Here is a 20,778-nt window from a genome sequence, read left to right on the forward strand (position 1 = left end):
ATTTGATCAAAAACTTGTCTTTAATCAAAATAACTTGTTATGATGCATTATAATAATATTTTTGGGTCATTACTCTTAAAATATTATTTTTTCCATTGATATTTTACAATAAAAAAATGCAAATTTGTTTAAATAAATACCAAATCGCTATAAAATTTTCGTGGACCCCCACTTGCAACTTGTGAACCCCCATTTTTATTTCACGCCAACGTAAACCCCCGTTGAATCCCTCGTGGACCCCTGGGGGTCCACCTGGACCACTTTGGGAATCACTGTCTTAGAATATGTTACCTTCCACATACCACGTCGTGATCTAAGGCAACAACCAACTTTTCGAATTCCCTTTCATAGAACAACTTATGGTGTGAATAATCCTCTTGACAGATGCATGTCGTTGGCCAATAATCTGCACATTGACTTATTTAAATACAGTTTGAACCAACTAAAGAGGTACCTATCTGGTATTACATAGTATTAAGTTGTTTAAAATGTTTTGTTTTAATAGTTTAAAATTATTATTTTTTTAATAGTCTGTGTACTAGTTATCTCAATAATCTAGATCCATTAAGTCTGATAGAATTTGAATTACTTTGAGTTTTTTTAACTTGGATATACCTAGTTATAAGATCTAACCTGTTTTTGTACTGTTAATGGGGGTTTCGCGCAAATAAATAAATAAATAAACTAAACTGCATGTATATAATACGATCACAGTACCAACACTCCTATGTACAAGCTAATGGTGTATTGGGATACACTGTATCTCTTAGTAATCATCTTATTAAGTACAAGACAAATTCTTTTAATATTTAAATGTCCTTGGTAAAACAAATACGTTTGTTTATAATAAACATGATTGACCCATATTACCACACCAGTGTATCAGTTTTCGATACAAGGTCAGCTTGCAGTAGCAAATATTATTCTTTATTTATAATCAAGTCGACACAGCATTTTTAATACGAAGACTCTCACTTTTATATACATCAAAACATTAAACAGGGGATTCCACATTCTTAGTATTAAATTCATTGCGTAAAGATTAGTCATTGGTATTTGAGATCCCAACGGCTAAACATCACAGCGGATAAATATTTTACCACCAGCTCTTTACCGTAGTTACTTCAGCGTACAAATAAATGAATTTACAGTGAGTAGTGTTACTTCATCAACCCTTATGGTAGGGGGTAACCACCCCACAATTATATGAGATGGTTCAGATAAACAGGAACCACCATAATGGGTTACAAATAACACACAAAAGTACCGTAAAGTAGTGATGTTGAAAAAGTAACCATTCGTTACAAAGTACTCGTTACTTACGAATACCGAAAGTAACGATTACTATACAGAGAGACAAATCGTTACTTTGATTACTCTGATTACTTTGTTACTTCGTATCAATTGTATCAGAGAGAGTAACAACTATTGTATCTACTTTGATTACTTCGTTACTTCGTACCAATCATATCAGAGCGAGTAACGACTATTGTATCTACTTTGATTACTCTGATTACTTCGTACCAATCGTATCAGAGCGAGTAACGACTACGACTATTGTAATTGTTATATCGGAATACTATACAAAATACCTATTTACTGAGAAATACGATTCTCGATATGATTACCGGTACTCAAATACAAAAGTAATAATAGTAATCAAATCATTTTTATCCCTTAAACAGATAGGTGAAGGTCGTTGTTATATCGGAATACCTATACAAAATACCTACCTACTGAGAAATACGATTCTCGATATGATTACCGTTACTCAAATACAAAAGTAACAAAAGTAATCATAGTAATCAAAGTAACGAATACTGTAAATGATTACTTTGTACAAAAGTAACGATTTGCAACGAATATGTACTCGAAAGTAACTATAATCAACATCACTACCGTAAAGGCAACAGAAATTAAACAACTGCGAAAAATAGCTGTAAAACGAAGCTGGACAGGAAAAGAAACGAAAATATCAGAATTCAGCTAAAACAGGAACCAACAGAGTAAAAAAAATGAAAACAAGAAAACTGGAATAGTATGGGCACTTAATTACATAGAATGGACGAGTACTACAACAGTCTGGTCAACAAGATGACAGAGACCAAAATACAAGGAAGAAAGAGAAAGGGTAGATCTAGAAATGGGTAGATGGGAAAAATCCAGGAAATCGAGACCAAGAGAGAGAAAGCAGTGCAACAGATGAAGGAAATGGCAGAAGACCGGGAAGCGTGGAAGAAATGGGTAAAAGATGGATAGCTGCCAACAAGATCAGACACTCTTATAGCGCATAAGGAGTGTGAGAAGAAGAATAAAATAAATATTTCCTTGACAATTTACAACAAAATCATCAATGCTAATTTTGTCCAAATATGAGAATTTTATCAAATCTAAGATTTCATCTTCTCTGAAATTCAAGTTTCAATCTGCCACTGAACAACTTTTGGATCGATCTGAAAGATGAATATTCTGCAGTAGTTCAAAAGGATCTGCGGGATCGGTTTTGAGTTAGAAATATATACAGTGCTCTTCAGATAAAACTATCCACCTTAAATAACTTTTGAACCACTGATTTTTAGAAAAATCGCAAAAACACGTCAAATAATACTTGAAGGGGAAGACACTATGCCATATTTAAGCTTGCCGGGAAAGGCACCCTCTCATCCCCCGTATCATCCCTTAATTTTTTTTAAATTACTACCCCCATTTTTTATTTTATATTTGGATTCTCCTCTTTGTACTGATTTCAAAAATGTATAACACTTGATGCTTAAAGTGATTAGTTTATGAGAAAAATAAATACAAAAGCAACAAAACTAGGTTGAAAAAAAATATTTTTTTAACAATTTTATTACCTACAAATATTTATAATGAACATTTCACTACCAAAAATTTTAACAATAATTATTCAAAAAGACTTTTGAAAGTTTGATTAATTTGTTAAAATTTTTTAATAATTTTATTGTTAAAATATTTGGTAATGAAATGTTACTCTAAATGTTATAAAATTGTTAAAAAAATAATTTTTATTCAATCCAGTTGAATAACATGCAATAACATTTACATGAATTTATTCATGTAAATGTTATTGCATTTAAGTGACATTACATTTTCCATAAGATGTGTGCGGTGTCTATGTTTATTCATGGTGAAAATAATTGGAAGATGAAGGTAGACGAAGAAACTGACGAATTACTAATTTAGTAATATTTTAATTTAGTTTTAGGATTCAAATTTATTTTTTTTATTACTACATACTTACTGTTGAATCAATGCCGATATTGCTTGTCTCGAACTCGTTGAACTCTTTTTGTCAAATTTGCATTCCGATAATGCACTGACCACATCTTTAGCGCGAAATCGAAGCTGCGGAATTTCAACATCTACTCTTCCAGCTCGTGGGTCCATGGGCTTTGATTTCGTATTTTTTGGCTTTTCTTTAACTTCATCCTGTTCAGAACTTTCATCTTCATCATCTGGGTCTGCTTTAACTTTTTGCATCGAATTTATACTACCCGGAAAACCTAGCTGTAATATTAAAAGTATGTTAAAATATACAAAGCAATGAGTTTATCCAGTATTGGAGATTAATGTAAACGGGGGGGGGGGGGGGTGGGGGGAAGCAGTTTTTGTTTTTATTTGATTGAGTTGGACCACCATCTCCAGATAGCTATTTCTGCCTCCTCAGGCGTTATAATGGAGCTATGTAGTCACAACTCTCAACCAAATAATAACGAACTGTCTTATTTAAGGGAAATTACCGCGAACGTAATGATTCCACTTTTGAGACGCAAAACAGCGACAAAACGAGGAAGACGAAAAGCCCCAGATACAAAGTTTACTATAATTAAACAATTAAAATAACTGAAATAAATATAATAAACAATATCAAATAAAAATAGAATAAAAATAAAAAAATATAAAAAAAATTTTTTTAGGAAACGCTTTTCTTTAGTTACGAGTGACTAAAATTAAAAATATAAAAAAATCAACTAAAAAGCAAAAAATAAAAAAATTCAAACACATTCGTTAAAGAAAAGCGTGGGGCGAAAACCGTTTATTCGATGAAGATGCGCCCCACGCTTTTCTTTAACGAATGTGTTTGAATTTTTTTATTTTTTGCTTTTTAGTTGATTTTTTTATATTTTTAATTTTAGTCACTCGTAACTAAAGAAAAGAGTTTCCTAAAAAAAATTTTTTTATATTTTTTTATTTTTTACTTTTTAGTCTAACAGTTTTCAGACATTAAAATATATCATGATTATTAAAATATATGTATAAAACATAACATGATTAACAAACATGAAAATTAGTCGGAATCGGCAAAAAAATTTAATCTCTATTGTTTATTTATGAAGCATAATGTAGACAATTAACGTAAAAAGTGAAATTATGTATAGTTCATATAACTAGCTACAATCTCTAAAACTTTCAAGTTTCTTCATTGTAAAAAACAAGAGAATTTAAGCATTTTCCATTAAAATCGTGTTTTTTTATTTAAACAATTAATAAACATGATTTTTTTTTATTGACTATTGGTGTATTGTTCCTGCGAATGCACATGTCTGCAAATTTTCATTCATTTTCTTTGAAGTCAAATTAACGTCTAAATATTTGACACAAACGAGTGAACTAAAAGAAAAGTGTTTAATAATAAATTACATACATTCTTTTTTTTTTGTCAAATAATTTAATTAAAAAATTATTTTTGGACACCCTGTACAAATCATTATATAAATTTTTATATTACTGAATAAAGAATTGAATGACCTTTCAAATGAGCTATCGCACGTCCCCTATCCTCATTTCATTCCCCTATCTTCGTTTCAAAAAAATCATCAATTACGTCATCGCGCCCAGATGGATGACGTCACTAGTATGACATATATGCCAAAATATCGTAATTTAAAAATAAAAATCGACCTTTTTCGGGATTTTTCCTTAAAGTCGCCTTTTTACGAAATAACGAATTTATTCCTTTCATTTGCATCGTACTGTATAAACAAATATATGAGTGTTCAAAATTTAAAACTTTATTGTTTATTTATGACACATAACGTAAACAATTAACGTAAAAAGTGAAATTATGTATATGTTATATCATTAGCTATAATCCGTAAAAGTTTCAAGTTTCTGCATTGTAAAAAACAAGTGAATTTAGGCCTTTTTCCATTAAAATCGTTTTTTTTTATTTAAACAATTAATAAACATAAACAAAAATTTTTTGTTGTCTATTCGTGTATTGTTCCCACGAATGCATATGTCTGCAAATTTTCATTCATTTGCATGGAAGAAAAGGTAGTCAAATTAACATCCAAAGATTTGACGCAATCTATTGAACTAAATAAAAGCGTTTAAAAATCATCGATTACGTCATCGCGCCCAGAAGGATGACGTCACTAGTATGACATATATGCCAAAATATCGTAATTTAAAAATAAAATCGACCTTTTTCGGGATTTTTCCTTAACCCTGGATTGCTACACTTATTTTCTAAACTCAATCTGCTACATCGAGGTACAGTGGTACCCCAAATAAAATCGACGTAAAATATTTATATATGTATGTTTTAAGAACTTATGACAAAAAGAATCTTAAGATAACATGCTAAGAATTTATTTTGTATACAAAAATATTTTATTATATTATTATTCACAAGTTTATTTTCATATTTTCTACACCCACTACTGCAAATTGGTGTAACTTACAAACAAGGTTGGGGTACAAGTGTACCCCAGGTAGCATTCCAGGGTTCAAGTCGCCTTTTTACGAAATAACGAATTTATTCCTTTCACTTGCATCGTACTTTATAAACAAATATATGAGTGTTCAAAATTTAAAACTTAATTGTTTATTTATGACGCATAACGTAAACAATTAACGTAAAAAGTGAAATTATGTATAGGTTATATCATTAGCTACCATCCGTAAAAGTTTCAAGTTTCTACATTGTAAAAAACAAGAGAATTTAGGCCTTTTTCCATTAAAATCGTTTTTTTATTTAAACAATTAATAAACATAAACAAAAATTTTTTGTTGTCTATTCGTGTATTGTCACCGCGAATGCATATGTCTGCAAATTTTCATTCATTTGCATGGAAGAAAAGGTAGTCAAATTAACATCCAAAGATTTGACGCAATCTATTGAACTAAATAAAAGCGTTTAATAAAAATAAAAACTACCTTCCCCCTACTCAGATTTTTGAGTACTTGAAACTGTCTTTCGGTCCTTTTCCTAGACCAAAAGAAAGTAGATACGTAACTGTATCCTTCCTGCTTTCTTCTATATTCGTACGTGCTTATAAATTGTAAAAGCCGGAGATTTAGGATGCAGCCAGAAAGAAGTTTCTTTTAACGAAAAGTCTTAGATTTAAAATATTGTTTATTATGTATTTTTATTTCAGTTATTTTCATTGTTTAATTATAGTAAACTTCAGTGGCGGCTCGTGGCTTTAGGGACAGTGTCGGCAAGGTTTTTGTTTCCTCAGATAGGTATACCATCTAATTAAAAGGCTTCAATCATCATAGAAGATTTTTGGTTTTTGTTTTTTTTTTATTTTTTTTTTGTTTTTTCACATAGATTTAGAACCTAAACATGTTTATAAATTAACTTTAGTCTATGTCGTTTGCACGTAGCAAAATGGGTTATAACATCATCGTAAAATTTCTTAATGTGTTGGAGATATTTTAATAGTTTTTTTCTATTGACATTTGAGAAAAGCTTGACATTCTTTTTTGTTTCATGGTGTTTCGACAATACGTTTTGACACTTTTGAGACAAGAGAAATCCCGTTCATTTAAGGCAAAAGTTCGTAGCAATGAGAAAATTCATGATAATAATTTATTAATTTCGGGAACAGTTTGTTGCAATGAATTGCAGTATATAAAATTATACATATTTTGTAACTTATCCCATCTTCGGAAAATATTTGGATCAGCATATAAAACTTTTAATTAATTTCCTTAGTTTATTCGATTAAAGAATGTTGGATAGTTTTAATACACTTGTCTAATAGATATTTTGAAAATTCTTTGTCGTAACTTTTAAATTTTTGCAAATCTTCAAAATTTGAAAAATGAGTATCTATTTGCACAAGTAATAATAGTATCAAAAATGTCAAAATATACTTGTTTTTCGAGATCTGTGTCATACTTTTGTCTTTTGTCGGAAATATCAGGCGAATCCAAAACCTCACTGCGTATATATTGAAAACTACTATCTTTTTACCAGCTTTGTTATTCTATTTTTGGAATAAATAATGTCAGTTCACTGATTTTGAACAACATTGAATATCACATCAGTTTGGGTAAACACTTGCTGTTTACGAAAATCTGCTACAGTGAAAACTAACCGAGATTTAAAATTCCAAAAGCTACTTTATTTCATAAATAATTTCATCCCGAGCACTATTAGCAGGGTACGTGGCTTGGTACATGCCTTGCTGGTGTCTGCCCATCACCGATCGGCAGATTGGTATCTGCCGGACTCTGCTATTCAAATACGGGTGAAATTGTGGTGAAATGTATAATTGGTTGCCTATCAGCTAATATTCCACAGCCCTTCTTACAAAATCGTAAATCTAGGGACCGCTTGCCGTCCCTGTCGAAGCAGATCTCATAAAAAAGAATTCACACAATCGCAATCGGATGCATGGCTGGGAATATTAATTTGAAAAGTTTCTTACGCGTAGGGATCATTTAACGTATCGGATTGATCGAATTCTTTTAAAAACAATGAATAAAATTTAGTCTGTATTATCTCACAGATTTTTTTTATTTTACAGAAACAAATATCATCAACTCTGATTAAATTAAATATTTAGAAAATCTACAATGTGTCCATAAATGTGTGGGTCGGCACCGCCGACCCTGACCGGCCGCCACTGGTAAACTTTGTATCTGGGGCTTTTCGTCTTCCTTGTTTTAATAATTATATAAATGTTGGAGTCAATATACTGATACATACCTCTATAGTTTAAGTAAGCTAATGTTACGCTTTCGAAATTAATGAAAAAACAGCATTGATTAATGCTATAAAAAATTTTACCTGTTTCCAAGCCTCGTATTTTTCTTGATAGTCCATACCGACATTTGACTGTCTCATCAAATAATTAAAAATGAATTTTCTTATATGTCCTATTTCTCTTCCATCGTCAGATTTTACCAAACGTTCAATGAATGGTTGTAAAAAGATAACAACACTTTTGGATTGGATTTTTCCTTCTGATACCTAAACAAACGAAATTTATAAAAGTAAACTATACAGTTTATAAAACCAATCATAACATTACTACCAAGAAAGAACATGTTCCGTCCCTCCACATATTTTCCTTTAATATATATAATTAGTAATTAATATTCTAAGTTCTAAATGTATTATTTCTAATTAAAGAATATATAATAACAGAACAAATAGCCAAATTATCACATATATCACAAGTAATATCAAAAACTTAAGCAATCTTATGTAGTGGAGCAATCTTAACCCAGATCTGCCTGACGTACAATAAATTGTACACCAGAAACATGTTTTGACTTGTATGTTTTGGTAACAGCTAAAATACTTTAAGTAAGTCTTAACCAACCATACGGTGTAGTTGTGTATTGCTCACTTTGTGATATCTGGCGATAATTTTGTGATAAAATTTTATAATCAAGTTTTATAATACGGCTGAATTTGGTGAATGGTTTGCTAAATAATTAAATATTTGTTATATTTGTGCAGAAAATATACATATTTTTGTATATACCGGTAGAAAACATATGTATATTTCTATTTGGATTTAGAAATTGATTAAATTATTATTATACAATTAGAATTGGGCTATTTCATTTTAGTGTACAATATATTCTAAGCCAGGAAAATACCATACTATTTATTATTAGGGACTTTTTACTGGAGGATGCGCTTGGTATGTTGGAAAATCATGAAAATTTAGTAACATTTGTAGACAGTATTGCTTTGGTGTCTCCAGTAAATGCATGTGATGTCCTAACCGACGAAGATTGATGATAGAGATATAATGGTAATGGATAATTTACCTGACACGCAATAACCTCGTGCTCAAATATACAAGCAAAAGCAAAATCATGAAGAAGGCATATTGTTACCCGATTCTTAATAGGACATTCCGTTCTCAGAGTTGAGAGGTAAAAGGACAGGTAAAGGATCAAAGAAAAAATACATATCACTAGGTAAAAGAAAACATGCAGACATAAGGTGAATGTATCTTCGTAAAGGAACTTCCAAAATATGATTCCAAGCGTCCCCCTGAATGTTTTTCACTTTTCTTTGGTAAGGAACTTATACTAAAGCTTATAACGTCAGCAACTAATCGATATGCTTCACAGAAGGATCGCCAACAAGTAGTTCGGGAGTATGAGGTCAAAGTTTTTCTGGGAACTCTAAAATTGAGTGGTTATGTCAACATTCCTTGCAGGAGAATGTTTTGGCAACATGAAAGAGATCCTGGAAATCGACTTAAGCTGTGACAGGTACCCTTACTTACGTACAAAATTGGTTTAGTTAAAATTTAGAATACGCTAATTTAGATTAGGTTGTCCATCGACCAATGAAAACGTCCATATTCGCTATGATTGACTAGACCATTTGGTGATTCCACGTGAAAAAATAACTCGATATGATGATATGATTTGTGCCATAATATAACATAAATAAGATGTTCAAAATGCAACGTATGCTTAAATGTCAAATGTTTTGTTTTATACTATACCCAAACCACCGCCCAAACTTAATAGTAGGTTATATGCCTGGTGTACCATATTTTGTACAGTATTTTTTTACTTAATTTACATAAATATTTTGTTTTGACGACAAATATGTTTTTGTTACCTTACGTAACACGTAAATTTGGAGAAAAATATTAAAAATTATTTTAAGGTAAGTTTTAGGCATATCTGGGTTAAAAAATCGAGACCAGTATTGTAAAAGTTTTTCGCTTTTTTGCAATGAAGAAAACAAGCCTCCAAAAAACCGTTGAATGCAAGAATGCAGTGGATTGGACACAAAAACTGTTAAATATGTACATTAAAAGACTGAGGAAGTGATGGGAGAATGATGTGGATAAGGACACAAGAAATCTCCTTGGTAGTGGACCATGGAGGAGAATGGCCTCTGTGAGGAAGACCAGGGCTGAATTGGGCTGTAAAGCCATAGAATGGATCAACTAATCTCATATTTATTATTATCCTTATTAATAAACGCTATTATAAACATAATATACTTTGTATTCTTACCTTAGCCAATTCCTCTAAGAAGATTTCAGTAAAATGCATAAAAAGACCTACTGGAATTTTAATTTCTTTGTTTAATACAGTTCCTGAGATCGCTTCATTAAAAATTTTAATGTTGTTCTCCATAAATGAATATTTCTTGAGCACTTGAAAAGCTTCTCTTAATAACCTTCTTATAAGCTGCAAAAGTCCATTTTTAATGAATATAAAGAATATAGTCCGTCCGCTATAACTTTTCCCATGCGGTACGATTCATTTTCAATCAAATTAAGTTAAAACAGTAAGTGAAACGTACGCCGATGTGTGTAGTATATAGTATACAGTATACAAAATGTATATACACATCGACGCTCGTTTTAATTTATGTTTTGACTTAATTTGATTGAAAATGAATCGTACCGCATGGGAAAAGTTATAGCGGACGGACTATATGTTGGTATATTATTAAACAAAAAAAGAATGTGTGTACTTTGTACGCACGTAAGAAGTTATACTTCTATTATATGATTTCAACGAAATCAATATACTTTAAACAGTTTCTCTACTACTTTCCAAAAAATTTTATTAAAACAATACCAAAAATTAAAAAAATAAAAGATTAAAACACACACAAACACATTGAAAAATGCCACAAATGATTTCTGAACAATAATTGTTGCCAACAATTTTAATTGAATACGTATTTTCTGAAAAAAATTATATAATAATATACTTACAATCATAAAGTCTATAAAAAAAAAATAAAAAAAATGATATAACTTGCATTGGGCTTGAACCTATTGTCCTTTTCATGATCATTTTTCAGTGCGTAACAAATGATAGGAAAAATGGTAAGTCCGTGATAATACACATTTATGACATTTACTCTAACATGACATTTTAGTTAAATCTGACAGTTGTCACATTTTATTTTCAATTTGGAATAAAAACAAATCAAATGTGTTTGCATTTATAAAATGGTATTTTCTTTGATTTGTATAGTCTTATATATTATACAGGTTATATTTGTAATATTATTATCTAATTAAAAAAATATATTTTTTTATTATGGCGCCATCTATCGACAACTAGAATAAATGTTATAAAAATGTCACCGACGAAATGTAATCACCGACGTGCCTTTTTTTCTGTCACATACAATTTAATGCGTTAGAAATAAATCGAAAAACTGTGACGCACTGAAAGATGATCATGAGAAATACTGTACTTCCCGTGTATCCCGCCGTACGAGAGTTGAAGCGATTTTAAACTGCACCAGCTTCGCGTATACGTCATGTGGGAATATACACAAACTGAACAACTTTTTGACATTTTGTTTATATGAATTTTTATTAGTTTGATTTTTGTCGAATTAAAATACAACAATATATAGAGTAAGAAAACGATACATTAGATGAAAATTTGTAGAAAGTTTGTTCGTAATCAGATTATGTAAATTAAAGCACTGCCTGCTAGGAGTATAGCATAGCAAGTACTAGGTAAGTACAATATTTTTTTTACATTTTCCAAATAGGTATGAAGATAATTTTTTATTGGAATACAACTGAAACATTTAGAATTACGTACCTGTGCCTTTTCAAAACTATTTAAAAGTCACTATAATTATACATTTGATTTTATTTCTGTCCTCGCAACAATAAAAACTAATATATTATACAACATTTTTGTTTACCGATAACCTCCATATTGAACAATTATTGACAGATCATTTCAACACCCAATCAGAGCCCGTATAAAGACTAATACCAAACTGTCGGTGTGCGCATGCGCGCAGATCAATATAAATTCACCTTCAATCTCAATCGCGCCTAAAGAAGTATAACTTCAAAAATGGACAAAACAAAAGATAACAATTAACAATCATAAGCATGAACTCTTTCTCTCTCTCTCTCGTTCCATCCCTCTTTGTGGAGTATTAGGAGCTTACGCGTTTCTTGCCCTTAAGTGTAAGATTGCTATCTGGTTGGGACAGCGCAAATAAGCATGAATACATATACTTAATACTCCAAGATATTCTCTTTCTCATAAAAATAATTCCCTTCAGGTATATTTTCTCTACCACCAAGTCGTATTGGGCCTGTACAGTAAAACCTTCTTTAACCTAAAACTTTTTAACCGAAACGGCTGACAGTTTCAATAATTTCGTCAATAAAAAGTAAATTTTTATCGCAAAACGGAAACAATTAGATGTTAATTTGGTAATATCGTCGACATTGCTTTCATACAACTAAAGAACACAATTAAATATACAACACATGTTTTTTATTAGGTACTGTAATTATTTAACCCTAGGATGCATATCATGGTATTTTCGACCCAGAACATTTTTTCATATGATTTTGGATATAATTAGTTATGGCTTAATGTATTCCTTCATTAGCTATACAGGGTGATTGATTAGTGTGAGGAAGCTTAGTAGATCTGTTATAGTAAAAATTACAAAAAAAAGTTATTGACAAAAATTGTAGGCAGCTTTAAACTCCACATTTTAAAATTAGTTACAATCTTACAGGGTGTTCCGTAAGATGGTGGCAGACCAAACTTATGTTTTTTTTTAAATGGAACACCCTGTATTTTATTTTAAATTTGAAATCTGATTCACTTCCACATCACAACAATGTAAAGTTTTATTATGTTGTACCGGGTATTTAAAAAGGTATAACCAATATTACCTGAAAATCGTATCAAGTTTAACTCTCCCTGTATAATTAAAAAGGAGTATAGGAACATTGATCTATTGCAACCATAGTTTTTTAATAATTCTTAAAAATTATAAAACATATTCGTTTTTATAATATTCGTTAAATCAAATACAGGGTAAGTCAAAATGCAAGTACATTATTTTCTTGGTAATGTTAAATAGAACACCCTGTATTTTATATCACTATCGAACAGTACTAATATCGTACTTCAAATTTTATGAAGTACTCCCTATACCTAAAGTTATCAGTTTTCTAGATATTTTTATTTTTCCATCAAAGTATTAATTTGGTAGATATTTTAACGTTTACCAATAACTATTGTGAGTTGGCCATGATTGATTTGTCAGAAACTGACAGTTTGGCATTAATTAGTAATTTTAACTTATCTTACTTAAGTAAGGTGTTCAAAATACCTTCCAAAACATCTATGCATACTTGAAAGCGGTCATTGAAAGAGTTGCTTACATTACTAAGCATTTGTAAAGAAATATTTTGAAATGCAATTCGGATTCTATTTTTCATATTATCCCTTGTTGTTGGAGGTATTTTATATACTTCGTTCTTAACGTAACCCCAAAAAAATGATTTTATTGAAATCTGGTGACCTTGAGGGCCACCTTACCGGTCCATCCCTTCCGATCAATCTTTCACCAAACTGATCATTAAGTTCACCACGTACTAATTCGTTGTGGTGCGCAGGAGCACCGTCATGTAAAAACCACATTTGTTCACGTATATTAAGTGGAACCTCTTCTAATAATATCGGTAACTGATTTACGATAAAATCTAAATAAATCTCATCATTTAAGTTATCTTCAAAAAAATATGGCCCTATTACATGGTTACCGACGATACCTCCCCACACATTTAGAAACCATCTTGTTTGACTATGTGTTACCATGTGGTATGGATTACTTGTTGAATAGTAGTGAAAGTTATGCCTCTTAACAGAACCGTTTCGATGGAATGTAGCTTCATCACCAAATAGGACATAATCAAAAAAATCTCTGCTCATTAATTTTTTCTAAAGCCTATTCGTAAAACACTATTCGTTTCTGAAAATCATGATTATTTAATTCTTGGTGCTTTTGAATATAAGGGTGCATCTTGTTTTTAGATAGAATGTTTTGAACAGAGTAGTAACTAAGTTCTTGTTCATTGGAAATACTCCTTATACTTGTGTGTGGGTTTTCTGTAACTGCCATCAACACACTACTTTCGTTTTCCTCTGTCACACTAGTTTTTGTTCGTTTATGTTTTTCATAATTCACTAAACCAGTGCGGTTAAAACGATCTTTCAATTTTTCAAATGTATCTTGTCTAGGTTGCCGCCTATCTGGAAACTGTTCTTGATAAATGCTAGCTGATAGTAATGAATTTTTATTGCATTCCCCCAAAATCCAGATCATATCATTTCATCAGTAGTAAAATTCATTATTGCTAATTTAAAATGAATTAATTACTGAATTACTAAATAACAATTGTTGCTAATTTACGGTGTAACCCAATACTGAATTAATAAACAATAATGTCATACTGTCAGTTTCTGACAAATCAATCATGGCCAACTCACAATAATAATTATTGGTAAACGTTAAAATATCTACCAAATTAATACTTTGAAGGAAAAATAAAAATATCTAGAAAACTGATAACTTTAGGTATAGGGAGTACTTCATAAAATTTGAAGTACGATATTAGTACTTTTCGATAGTAATATAAAATACAGGGTGTTCTATTTAAAATTACCAAGATAATAATGTACTTGCATTTTGACTTACCCTGTATTTGATTTAACGAATATTATGAAAACGAATATGTTTTATAATTTTTAAAAATTATTAAAAACTATGGTTGCAATAGATCAATGTTCCTATACTCCTTTTTAATTATACAGGGAGTTAAACTTGATACGATTTTCATTTAAACGTGTTCCATTTAAAAAAACATAAGTTTGGTCTGCCACCATCTTATGGAACACCCTGTAAGATTGTAACTAATTTTAAAATGTGGAGTTTAAAGCTGCCTACAATTTTTGTCAATAACTTTTTTTTGTAATTTTTACTATAACAGATCTACTGAGCTTCCTCACACTAATCAATCACCCTGTATATGCAAAATATCGTCCAAGGAAAACACAAAAGCAAATATAAGATTTCTATAAAAAACACTTTAAACATAATCTTCATTTTCCTTAATTTTATTGCTTTATACTTTATACTATTTACATATTAAAGAAAACATTATCAAATCACCTCGGTATTTTTTAATGCCAACTTTGGCCAAGAATACTATGTAATTTGATACAAGAAGGATCCAAAAATAATATTATTTTTAACCGAAATTCTTATCCAAAACGGCCTCCCCCCAATTGTTTCAGTTAACGGAGTTTTACTGTATATACAGTGTGTCCACGGATGGGGTGCCCAAGAGGAAAAACTTTTTTATTTTCAATTTTAGCAAAAAATGTCATTCTTGATAAAAAGTTTTGCTTGTTCTAAAACCCCATAAAACGAAATAAAATTTAAGTTTTTCAAAACGTGCTTAATATTGTAGCCAATTTTATGTAAATCCCTATAAATTTTTGCACTAAGTTCGAAATCGTAACGATAATCTAGTGCTGCTAACCTACAATGTAGCATAGTAACTGCCAACTCCGATAAATAATTTGCTAATTGTCATTTTTTTTTCGACAATATTAACGGCATAAGCGCAAAATGTCGCCTTTAAATGTATTCATTTTTTTTTCGAATCCTGAGAAAACTAATAATATTTTTCAAAAATTGAAACGCAGAGTGAAAGATTGCATTATTATCGAGGGCAGAAAGTCCTTGAAAACTTTTATAATGTTTATTTTAATAAGTTACAGGGGTGAAAATAAAGAGAAAATTTAGTGTGATTTTTAATTTCAAATATCTCATTCAAAACAAACTTTTTAGTTATTCTAAAGGACTTTCGGCCCTCGTCAATAATGTAATCCTTCATTCTGCGCTTAAATTTTTCAAAAATACTTATTAGTTTTCTAGCATTCGAAAAAAATTAGTACATTTAAAACACATTGAACATTTAGACATTTTGCGCCTATGCCCTTAGCATTGTCGAAAAAAAAATGACAATAAGCAAATTATTTATCGGAGTTAACAGTCACTAAGCTACATTGTAGCTTAGCAACACTAGGTTATTGTTACGATTTCGAACTTAGTGCAAAAATTTATAGGGATTTACATATAGTTGGCTACAATATTCCGCAGGTTTTGAAAAACTTGAATTTTATTTCGTTTTATGGGGTTTTAGAACAAGCAAAACTTTTTATCAAGAATGACATTTTTCGCTAAAATTGAAAATAAAAAAGTTTTTCCTCTTGGGCACTCCATCTGTGGACACACTGTATCATATCTGGATTTAAAGTATTCTTATAGAATTTATTTTTCAGCTTCACTGAAATGTTTGGGTCATCCAATGTATCACTTAGTTTCTTCCATTGCCTTCCGTCTTGTCTAACTCTATTACATGCATCTTATTTATTATACCAATTCCGGAGATATGGTCCAAGCCAAACAATTAGATGTGCACATAATAGATTTAATGATATCATAACCCTCTGATACAAACTTGACGGCAAACAAATTCAACACATTTTTCCTCATATATTAGTTTTTTCGCTACTGTTTAGCAGGAAAGTGCTATTGCCAAATAAAAAACATATTTATTTATCACAGCAGCTACTGGCTGTACTGTTTCTCTTTTAAGAGTGTGAAACAAAGATAACTATCTGTACTATAAGTGTCAATATATGTGAACTTGGATAAAATATAAACTGTCCTACGAAACTGTCTACACACTAAATTCTGTTAAGTACTTTAGTTTCTCAATTTAGTTCTTTATTTTTGTAATAATGAAATTTTGTAGTGTTTGAGCAATTCTCAAGTTTCGAAATAGCTTATTCGAAATAGCTTATTCTTAGTAATTGTCTGCATACCCACATCCTAAAGGCTTCTACAATCCAAGCGAGACCTGGCAGGTAACCTTCTCGTATTGTGTATTTCTCGCTGTGTATTTTCGTGCAAGGTCACCCGCCAGCGCTCCCTTGTTGGATTGTAAGCGTTTAAGCATAGCCTTACTTAGTCCACTCTTTCACTCCATGCAATAGGATTGGAAAGATATGGCAATAAGTGATGAGAAGGTCAATATTAAGATGGTGGCTGCAAAGTGGGTCAATCCATGCCAAGTGGTCCAATATAAATTAAGTTGGTTGCTTGACTATTTTTAATATTTTTTATTTTTCTACCTCTTAAACTTCAGTCTATAGAGACTACAGAATTCCATTTATTTTATTTTTTTTTTAATTTAGTTTGCTGATGACGGCCATTTTTGTTAAAGCGTAATGTATTTTTCACGGAAAACATGGCTTCGCTCTTTAGCCAATATTTTCACTGAGGTTTGTCCTAGAACAATAAATCAAACACCAACTTTTTAGAAAAGTATGCTCTAAAAAACGACCTATAGCATTATTTAATTTCAAACTACCCTTAAGGCCTTAAATGAACCTCAAAATTTGAAAAGGTGAACTGACAAAATTCCATTTTTAGCATTTTTTTTAACAGCATAAGGCATGCCGATAGTGGTTTGTAATTTTTTTCTGCAAAAGACATACGTACATACTTTAAATAAACAAAGTTTCAGCTTTGAGACTTAAGTAAATTTTTTCAAAAAAAAATCTCAAAAATGTAATTTTTTGAAAAATCTCAAAGTTTGACCCCTTATATCTCTGATGGACATGGATGAAAAAATTTGAAATTTAAAATCTAATAACTGCCAAATATCAAGCTGAACTCTTTTCTTTGGCCCACCCTGTATAAATTTGTATTCATTGTGAAATCTGGTGAAAATACATTAATTTTTATTTCATTAGACAGTTTATTTCAATTTTAATTACCCTGCCCGCAAACGCTCAAATTTTGACCATTTTGATTTTTGACCATTTTTTCAGGCCTGTTACTCCTATATGACGTAAGTCTGCAACTCCAAATTTTTACTTCTTATTCTACTTGCTAGGGGCTAACATTCAACCAAATTTCAATTTTTTTCATCCGTGCACATCAGGGATATAAGGAGCCAAACTTTGAGATTTTTTAAAAAATTACATTTTTGAGATTTTTTTTGAAAAAATTTACTCAAGTCTCAAAGCTCAAACTTTTTTTATTTAAAGTATGTATGTATGTCTTTTCTCGAAAAAAATTACAAACCATTATCGGCTTGCCTTATGCTGTTAAAAAAATGGTGAAAATGGAATTTTATCAGTTTACCTATTCCAACTTTGAGGTTAATTTAAGGCCTTACGGGTAGTTTTAAATTAAAGAATGCTACAGGCAATTTTTTTAGTGCATACTTTTCTAAAAAGTTTGGTTTTTGATTTATTGTTCTAGGACAAACCTCAGTAAAAATATTGGCTAAAGAGCGAAGCCATGTTTTCCGTGAAAATGATTGACACGCTTTAACAAAAGTGGCCGTCATCGGCCAACTAAATTTTTTAAAAATAAAATGAATGCAACTTTTGTACTCTCTATAGACTGAAGTTTAAAAGGTAGAAAAATAAAAAATATTGAAAATAGCCAAACAACCACCTTTAGACCAATTGGCTTGGATTGACCCAAGTATGTTTCTCATTTTTACAAAACTAACTCGGAATCATTCTATTCGTCTTTTAATTTCTGCAGTTGGCTCCCAGCTCTTAAATAAATTCTTCTAATCTTTTTCACTATTATAGTATTATTGTTCATGTAATTGGCATTACTAGGTATTTATCTAGAGCAGGGGTTCCCAAACTTTTTTGTACCACACCCCCTTTTGTTGAAATGAAAGCTTCTCGCCCCCCCCCCCCCCCTTTACAATAAATTGTATGCGCCTAAATAGGAACAAAACAAAAACAAATAAGTATTAGCTTGAAAACAAAACATTTATTAATTCTACTATAAGATACAACAATATCAGTTTCATAAAATACAAAAATTATTAATAAAAGAAAAATAGATTAGGTTGGTTAGTGAGATGGATGTGCTTGCATTTTATTTACTTGTATGCCTATTCGTGGCTGAGTTTTAGTAAGTGCACAACACAAGTCACTAGCAACATCAAGTTTATTCCGATACTTTGTTTTAATTGCCACAAAAGTGTTGAGAATCGCACAAATAGTTACTTGAAAAAGGCAAATATAAAAGAGCTTCCCGTGATACACTAAGATACACTGAAATATTTTAACCAAAATGAAGGTTTGTCCATTATAACAAAGTATTTGGCAGAGGAATCATGCAAAAAATCATTTGGATTTATTTGCAAAGCATCTTCTTGAGGTGATTCAGGCAGGGAGTCTATGTTGACATGGAATGGATCAGTTGACATTCTGTAAATAAAATCGTCACAAGTGTTTGGGAAGTATTTCTGGAACTCTTCAATTAGGCTCTCCAAATGGTTTGATATTTCGATTTTCAAACTTGATCCTTCATAAATATCCTTGAAGCGTGTTTCTTCTGAGATTGGCTCTACCTTAGAGAAATTTGAATAATTTCAGGGGATTGCTGATATTTTACGCCTTTAAAGTTGAGTTGTGAGTTCATCACAATGAGTAACTACTATATTTGAGTCTCCACCCTGCAGTTTTAGGTTAAGGGCTGTTAAGAGTCAAAGATGTCTGACAAATAAGCCAATATTACTTGGGTACAATGTTTTTTGAAGGCCATGTTTAGCTCATTTTGCTTTTGATGTTCCCAGGTGATTACTTCATCTCAAAGGTCAAATAATCTTGCCAAAATGTTTCCTTTTGAGAGCCATCGTACTTCTGTATGAAGTAGCAGTGTTTTGTGACCACTTTCTAAATCTTCACAAAGAGTTTTAAACAGTTGAGTATTTAACGCACTGTTTTTATGTACTTCACTAATTTAATACACAACTTTAAGACAGCCATAAGTTCATTTGGAAGGGTTTTTGCTGCCAAGGCTTGTCTATGTATAAAACAATTTATCCCAATAACATCAGCATTTTTCTCTATTACTAATTGCAAATAGCCTGAGGGAAAACCAAGCATTGAAGGTGCGCCATCTGTACATAAACTGATCAGTGTTTGCCAAGAGAGTTCATGTTTGTCAAAAAACTCTAACACTGCTTTCATAACATTAATAGCTTTTGTCGTGGTCTCCAGTCTCCAACCCTGTAGAAAAAAGTAGTTCGTCTTTCGTTTTGAATATACCAGACATAAACAATTAACTGATAACATTGTGCTATGTCAGTATTCTCGTCTAGCTGAATAGCAAAAATGGCGATTATTTTACTGCATCAACTACCGGGTTTTGTATGTCTTCGGTCCTATCACCAATGCAGCGTTTCACAGTGTTGTCAAAAAGAGGTACCTATTTGAGATAACTTTATACCAGACACAGTTTAACAAGCGGTTAATTTAGAATTTTAGAAAAATAACTAAATTTAATTTAATGTTCAACTTGTCTCGCGCCCCCCCTGATATGAACTCATGCCCCCAAGGGGGGCGCCCCCCAGTTTGGGAACCCCTGATCTAGAGCATATACCTGGTTAACTTAATAACTTACCATAAGAAATTTATCTAATCTCAATTGATCTATTCCAGTCCATTCTTGGCTAACTATATAGAGTCCAGCCTTAAAGAATAAGAGAGCTGTAGAAAAATCAGTAAAATGGACTAACTTTGATATTCTCTCTGCACACTCTTCCTATAACAAATAAAAACTGTATTATGCACATTACATTAAATACAAATGTATACATTTTCTAGTTAACACATTAACTGCCAAAT

At 31.0% G+C, this 20,778-nt stretch overlaps 1 protein-coding gene across 1 annotated transcript in view; it reads right to left on the minus strand.

The window, feature by feature from the left end:
• The window catches only part of LOC114326017 (ribosomal RNA processing protein 1 homolog), a 40,952-nt gene that overhangs the window by 15,380 nt on the left and 4,794 nt on the right, over window positions 1–20,778 (minus strand). Inside the window, exons 3-6 of the mRNA XM_028274203.2 lie at window positions 20,555–20,695; window positions 10,258–10,434; window positions 8,048–8,230; window positions 3,263–3,528 (exon numbers count right to left, since the gene is read on the minus strand). Of these exons, the coding sequence (XP_028130004.2) occupies window positions 3,263–3,528; window positions 8,048–8,230; window positions 10,258–10,434; window positions 20,555–20,695 (767 nt within the window). The remainder of the gene's footprint in view (window positions 1–3,262; window positions 3,529–8,047; window positions 8,231–10,257; window positions 10,435–20,554; window positions 20,696–20,778) is intronic.

The sequence above is a fragment of the Diabrotica virgifera genome, chromosome 3 (genome assembly GCF_917563875.1).
Source record: "Diabrotica virgifera virgifera chromosome 3, PGI_DIABVI_V3a".
Lineage (NCBI taxonomy): Eukaryota > Metazoa > Arthropoda > Insecta > Coleoptera > Chrysomelidae > Diabrotica > Diabrotica virgifera.